Source organism: Eimeria tenella, genomic scaffold (assembly GCF_000499545.2).
Source record: "Eimeria tenella Houghton genomic scaffold, Eth_scaff138, whole genome shotgun sequence".
Classification (NCBI taxonomy): domain Eukaryota; phylum Apicomplexa; class Conoidasida; order Eucoccidiorida; family Eimeriidae; genus Eimeria; species Eimeria tenella.
The window spans coordinates 14,988-21,954 of NW_013541510.1; the positions used below are offsets into that span (position 1 = coordinate 14,988).

Genomic DNA, 6,967 nt, shown 5'->3' on the forward strand with positions numbered 1-6,967 from the left:
TAGGGTTTAGGGTTTAGGGTTTAGGGTTTATGCCGCAGTTTTTCATGGCGGGCATTGAGTTGATGCAAATTGCCCAGAGGCGGTGGCCGCGAGACGTCCGCTTCGTATACAACATTGTAAACCCTAAACCCTAAACCCCAAACCCTAAACCCCAGACGCTAAACCCTAAACCCTAAAGTCGAGAGACGGCTGCAGAACGTGGATGGCCAGACACCAGAGATTATGGGATTTGCATTTCTCTGTCTTGGGGCAGATTTCAGGGTTTAGCGTTTAGGGTTTAGGGTTTAGGGTTTAGGGTTTTATACCCCTTTTTCGCCCCTTTTTGTTTGTATTGTCTTCTTTTAATTAACGGCCATTAACTCCTTTTGCTCTTTTTCTTTTGCCATTCAGCTTTTCGTGTTTTTTCATTTTATTTTTTGGATTCTTTTGTCATTTTGTCTTTTTAATTCTGTTTAATTCTCTTTTCAATTCTTTTCTTTTAGATCCCTTCAACTCCCCTTTTTGTTCTTTCCTTTACTTCTCCAAACCCTCGGAATTCTTTTTCTTTCTCTCCATTCAAACCCTCGGAGTCCCTTTTTTCTCCTTATCCCTCTTAAGTGCCCCCAAACCCTAAACCCTAAACCCTAATTTGTGGTTTGCGGTTTCAGGGTTTTCTGTGCGACTGCTTCCAAACGAAAGCGCTGGGGCTTCGGGGGCAGCTGGAGTCTGCGGTGTTCGTACACCTCGTGAAACACGTCACTGAGTTGCTGCTCTTTTCTTCTCGCCGAAGCAAAACAATAAAAGCCATTTTCGACCCTTCTAGCCAAGCTCTCAGCGCTCCCCTCAGACTCCAGGCCAAACTAGGCAAACCCTAAACCCTAAACCCTAGACGCGTGTTTTGACCCCTCTAGCCTCAAAAACCAGCTCGCCAAACCCTATACCCTAAACCCTAGTAAACCCTAATACCGCGAAAGCACGAAAGGCCGCAAGCAGCAAACCCTAGGACTAAATTTCATGGATGACACAAGCGGCAAACCCTAAACCCTAGAGAAGTAAACGGCGGAGGCTAGAAACCCTAAACCCTAGCACATCACGGAGCAGCGGCTCTAAACCCTAAACCCTTTTCAAGCCGCCTGCAAATCTGCATTAATTCGTTTTCTTCTGTCGGGGTACTGGACGACTAGGGTTTAGGGTTTAGGGTTTAGGGTTTGGTGTCCGCAGAGTTCCGCCCATTGTCTATATTGGGGGGAGAGGAGGGCCCGAAGCCCCTGGTAGCAGCAGCAGCAGCAGCAGCAGCAGCAGCAGGTTTCCCCTTTTGCTACAACAGCGACGGCCGGCCGCTGCCCCCATCCGGCTCAGCAGCAGCAAAATCAGAAGCAGCAGCAGCAGCAGCAGCAGCAGCAGGCCTCAGCGGGGGCCCCCCAGGGGGCCCCCCAGGGGGGCCCCCCGCGGGGCCCCTAGGGGGGCCCCTGGGGGGCCCCACAGTTGTGGTGGTGCCCCCAGAAGGTATTGAAGAAGTTCCTGCTGCGCATGCACAGGCGGGGCCCCATCAAGTTTCTAGAGATAGAGTGCTGCATCATATAAATAGAATGATGCCAATATTGGAGCTGCGGTGGCTGACGCAGCAGCGGGAGCAGCAGCAGCAGCGGCAGCAGCAGCAGCTGCTGCTGCAGCAGCAGCAGGAGGAGCAGCGGCGCATGCAGCAGGAACAGCTGCTGCTGCAGGAGAGGGAGGTGCAGCAGCAGCTAGCGGAAGAGGCCAAGCAAATTGCTGCTTCGCTGCCGCTGCGCCCGGCCCCCGAGAACCTGAAGCAGCAGCAGCAGCAGCAGCAGCGGAGAGGAGTGCAGCAGCAGCAGCAGCAAAAACGGAAGCAAAAAGAAACTGACAACTTCATTGATGACTCAATAGAAGGGGCCCTGAGCGAAGCAGATGACGAGCTGCCGAGACACCGCAGAAGCAAAGGCAGCAGCAGCAGCAGCAGCAAAAAGAAAAAGAAGCAAAAGAAGAGGAAGCGCAGCAGCAACAGGGAGCAGGAGGGCGACGCTGCAACAGACGAAGACGCAGAAGCAGCAGCGGAGCAGCAGCAGCAGCAGCAGCAAGAGGAACGCCCCAGCAGCAAGAAAAAGGCTCGCAGGCTGCTGCGGCTGGCTGCTCGGGACCCCGAAGATGACACCGACTTTGCAGCAGCAGCAGCAGATGGGGATGAAGCAGCAGCAGCAGCAGCAGCAGAGGGGGACGATGCTGCAGCAGCAGATGGAGACGCAGCATCAGCAGCAGCTGATGGGGACGAAATATCCGCAGCAGCAGAAGATGGAGGCGAAGCAGCAGAAGCTGCAGAAGATGGAGAGGAAGCTGCAGCAGCAGCAAATGGAGCCGAAGCAGCTACTGCATCACAGAGCCAAGCAGCAGCAGCAGCAGCAGCAGCAGATCCACCAACCCACTTACTGAAGCGTCCCCGCGACTTCGAGACTGACGAAGAAGAGTCCGATGCGTTAGGTGGAGCAGCAGCAGCAGAGCAAGAAGCAACAGCAGCAGCAGCAGCAGCAGAGGGCAGCGAAGGCAGCAGCGACTCAGAAAACTCCCACGATAGAAAGCGCCGCAAGAAACGCAAAAAGCACAAACGGAAGAAGCAGCAGCAGCAGCAGCAGCAGCAGGAGAGAGAGGCCTATGAATCCGACTGAGTCTTCCAGGGGGCACGAAGCAGCAGCAGCAGCAGCTGCTGCTGCTGCTGTTGCTGCTCCCGCTATTGCTGCTCCTTTGGAAGCAACACCAGCAGCAGCTCTAGTTATCTACCGGTGCAGTCTGCGTGCAGCAGCAGCCAAGGAGCAACGCTGCAAGACGCAGTAGCAGCAGCACCAGCTGCTGCTGCTGCTGCAGCAACACAAGCAGCAGCTGCGTGGCCCGCGATTGGTGCTGCTTCTGTGTCCTTGCTGCTGCTACTGCTTTGCTTGTGCTTCTGCTGCAGCAAAGTTTTCTTAACCAGCAGCAGCAAGGGCCCTGGGGCGGCCCGCAGTGGCTGCAGAACCACACAGGGGCTGCAGCAGCAGCAGCAGCAGCAGTGCTGTGGCTGCAGCAGCAGCAGCAGCAGTGCTGCACTTTTGGCCACTGCTGATTTGGGTGTATAGGCAGGTCTCGCCTTCAGTGCAGCAGCAGCGCAGCCGCTGCTGCTGCCACGAACTGCAAGAACTTGAATGGAATTAAAATGTTTTTTATAAAACCAGAATGTAAATTTACACTTTAATTAGTTTTAGCTTTTATATTTACACTTTATTCACTTTTCGCTGATGAAACAAATCCAATTTATATTTATTTGCTCTTTTTGCACAGAGCTTTCTGCCCAGGCCGCCCGTGAGCTTCTTTAATTGGTTTTATGCAAATAAATAAATGAATAATGATCAAATAAATTATAAATAAATTCAAAACAGTCAAGACATTAATGTGTGGAGATAAAGTGGAGCAGGTGGAGATACGCCCGAGAAGACCAGGAGCTCGACACAGCCAAGCGCGCGGTGTCTGTACAGCTCCGCTGTATCCAGCGAAACAGAAGATTCAATAAAATTGAGAACATCAATTAATTTAAATTGTATTTTTATTTCAAAAAATAGCCAAGCTATACTGGCATCTGCCGAACGACAGCAGCAGCAGCAGTTGCTGCTGCTGCTGCTCCTGCTGCTCCTGCTGCTGCAGGAAGGGCACACCATAACTAATGCAGCATTTTAAATTCAATACTTTGAAAATAATAATGTTTAATGTTTATTATATAGGCTACTTGCTGCAATAACAACAACCCCACCCAGCAACCACCACCTCCCCTTGGCCTTGGGGGCCCCGCTGCTGCTGCTGCTGCTGCTGCAGGTTAAAAACAGCAAGAAATAAAAGTTGTTTCTTTTCTTCTCTTCTTGGTTTAAACTGGTCGGGGGCCTATGTCTGGGATGTAAGGCTCAGGGTTCTAGTGTTCAAGTGTTCAGGGTTTGGGGTTTAGGGTTTAGGGTTTAGATCTGTACAAGCCGCATACAGGGGCCCCCTCTCCCGCGTTTGCTGGGGAGCCTGTGAGCCCACGGAGGCCCCAAGGTCTTGCTGCTGTAAAGTTTCTGCTGCTGCTGCTGCAACAGCAGCAGCAACGGCAACGACGACAGCAGCAGCAACAGCAACAACAGCAGCAGCAGCAACAACAACAGCAGCAGCAGCAGCAACGGAAGAATCAGGCCCAGCACTACTACGGGATTTGTGGCCTAGCCGACAGTAGCATTAGCTGAGCCAGTAGCCAGCATCTGCAGCAGCAGCAGCCGCGACAGCAGCAGCTGCTGCAGCGGCAGCAGCTGCTGCAGCAGCAGCAGCAAATGCCGCGGCAGCCGCTGGCCTCTCCTGTGCTGCTGAACTGCTCCGTGGGTTTGGTCTCAGTGCAGCGGGGAGGCCACCAGTACCTCACAGTAGAGGAAGCACCAGCAGCAGCAGCAGCAGCAACAGCAGCAGCAGCAGCAGGTCGCCTTGGCGGCTTTACGCCTAGACCCACAGCAGCAGCAGCAGCAGCAGCAGAGGCCCCATGCGTCGTGTCTGCAAGCCCTCCATTCCCGAGCAGCCCCCGCAGCAAGCTGCTGCTGCTGCCCACCTACCCAGCGTACCACAAAGCAATCAGCAGCAGCAGCAGCAGCAGCAGCAGCACACAGGGCCCTTCCTGCTGCAGCCATGGCACTGAAGTGCTGCTCGCCTTTTTGGGGCCCCCAAAGGGGGAAGCAGCAGCAGCTCTGTGGCTGCTGGGGGCGGGGGGCCCCCAGGGCCCCACACCTAAAGTCGTATACTCTACTGCAGCAGAACCTGCAGCAGCAGCAGCAGCAGCAGCAGCAGAGCTCAGCAGGAGGACGCATGCGCGGCAGGAGTGGGGCCCTGGGACGCCAGTGGTAGCGAAGCAGATATGTCCTGCTGCAGCAGGATCTGCAGCAGCAGCAGCGGCAGCAGCAGCAGCAGCAGCAGCAGACTCGCGCCTGCGCTGGAAGCTGCTGCGCCCCTCAATGCTGCCGGCCCACATGTTGCCGCAGCGGCTGCAGCAGCAGCAGCAGCAGCAGCACGAGGATGTGCTGCTGCAGCAAGGGGAAGAGTTAGTGCTGCTGAACCAGAAGACGCAGGAGTTCTTGTCGCTGCAGCTGCTAGTGAAGCCGCAGCAGCTGTTGCTGCAGCAGCAGCAGCAGCTGCTGCAGCGCCGAGTTTGTCTTGTAGGGTCTCTCTCTTTCGACTCCCCGCCTGAGCATCGCGCAGCAGCAGCAGCAGCAGCAGCCGCTGCTGCTGCTGCTTCTGGGGTGTACGTACACTGCGGCTGGCGCATAGAGAAAGCAGGACTTCCAGAGTGCGGCCTTCCGCTGTCTAGATTTGCTGCTGCGCTGCTGGCCCCCAGCCCCTGGGATGCTGCTGCTGCAGCAGCAGAAGTGTGGGGCAGCAGCACGGTGGCTGCTGTGCTGCAGCAGCATGGGCTGGCTGCTGCTGCCGCTGCAGTGCCGCCGGCGGCGCCGCTGCCCATGGAGGAGCAGCAGGAGCTGCTGCTGCAGCGCAGCAGCAGCAGGCCCGAGCCCGACTTCGCTGCTGCAGTCAACTGGGGGCCGCAGCAGCTAGCAGCAGACTGGCTGCTGCTGCCGCATGCAGCAAGGGAGCGGCTGCTGCTGGAAGAGCTGCTGTCGCTGCTGCTGGGCGTTGACGGCGTGCTGCTGCGGGTGGTGCAGCAGCCGCTGCAGGGGGAGGAGGAGCAGCAGCTTGCTGCGCTGCAGCAACAGCAGCAAGACCTGCTGCTGCAGCAGGCTGGCCGCGCGGAGCCGCGCCCCCGCCAGCAGCAGCAGCAGCAGCAGCAGCTGCAGCTGCTGGAGCAGCACGAGTATGACCTCAACAGCAGCAGATGCTGCCTCCCCCCGCTGCCGCGCTTTTCTGTGTGGCTGCATCCGCTGCTGCAGCAGGAGGGGGGCCCCCCAGGGTCTGCAGCAGGGGGCCTCCAGTGTTTGCTGCAGCAGCTAGCAGCAGCAGCAGCAGACGTGCGGCTGCTGCTGCATGCGCAGCAGGTGGCAGGCAGCAGAGTCGAAGAAATGGGAGCTGTGGGGGCTGCTTTTGTTGCTGCTGCTGGGGGGTTTCTCAACGAATTAGGGTTTAGGGTTTGCTGCTGGGAAGCGGGGGTGCGGCAGGGGACTTTGTCGCTGCAGGGTTTGCGTGCTGCTGCTGCTCCTGCTGCAGCGCTTGCTGCTGCAGCAGCAGAAACTGTCCGCTGCTGCTGGGGGCTCAGGGGCGGGGCCCTCCTCAATGCTGTGGAAGCAGCAGCAGCAAGACTTCCTGCTGGAGACTCCGCCAGGCAGCTGCTGCTGCTGCTGCAGCAGCAAGCCATGAGCCCCCTGGCCCACTGCCTGCGGCGCTGGCTGCTGCGGGGAGAAATCCAAGACACCTACAGAGAGTTCTTCATTCGGTAAACCCTAAACCCTAAACCCTAAACCCTAAGCTTGGGCGCCGGGGGGTGGTTCATCACTCCGCGGTGTAGCGCCTAGGGCTCCGAATTTAGGGTTTAGGGTTTGAGGTTTAGGGTTTAGGGTTTAGGGTTTAGGGTTTTGGCGCAGGGACAGGACGGAGCAGACGCGCGATCCCCTTACGGCGGAGTCTGGAGACAGCTGCAGTAAGGCAACCTAACTGCTGCTGCGGCTGCTGCCTCTGCTGCTGCTGCTGCTGCCTCTGCTGCTGCGGCTGCTGCTGCTGCGGCTGCTGCTGCTGCTGCTGCTGCTTGTGCACTTCTGTAGGTTTTGCTGCTGCAGCAGGTGCTGATGGTTATTTCCTTTGGCGCTGCGGCGCCGCAGTTGCTGCTGCCCTGGACCAGGAGCCTTCACCGACCCTGCTGTTGCTGCTGCTGCTGCTGCTGCTGCTGCAGGTGGTTTGGGACAGTGGCCGTGGGAGTGGCAGGAGCGCTTCACCATAGAAGGGACTTCTGTGCCGCAGCACTTAAAGCCTGTGGCGCAGCTGCTGCTGC

The 6,967-nt window shown here is 57.2% G+C and overlaps 2 protein-coding genes across 2 annotated transcripts in view; both read left to right on the forward strand.

Annotated features, from left to right (window-relative positions):
- ETH_00005880 (TPR domain-containing protein, putative) overlaps positions 1–2,660 on the forward strand; it is a gene marked incomplete at both ends in the record, with an annotated part of 8,544 nt that extends 5,884 nt beyond the window's left edge. The window contains 3 exons of the mRNA XM_013373357.1: positions 39–116; positions 648–843; positions 1,201–2,660. Of these exons, the coding sequence (XP_013228811.1) occupies positions 39–116; positions 648–843; positions 1,201–2,660 (1,734 nt within the window). The remainder of the gene's footprint in view (positions 1–38; positions 117–647; positions 844–1,200) is intronic.
- A 1,659-nt stretch (positions 2,661–4,319) lies between these two features.
- ETH_00005885 (gamma-tubulin complex component 2, putative) overlaps positions 4,320–6,967 on the forward strand; it is a gene marked incomplete at both ends in the record, with an annotated part of 6,331 nt that continues 3,683 nt past the window's right edge. Inside the window, 3 exons of the mRNA XM_013373358.1 lie at positions 4,320–6,415; positions 6,564–6,619; positions 6,741–6,837. Of these exons, the coding sequence (XP_013228812.1) occupies positions 4,320–6,415; positions 6,564–6,619; positions 6,741–6,837 (2,249 nt within the window). The remainder of the gene's footprint in view (positions 6,416–6,563; positions 6,620–6,740; positions 6,838–6,967) is intronic.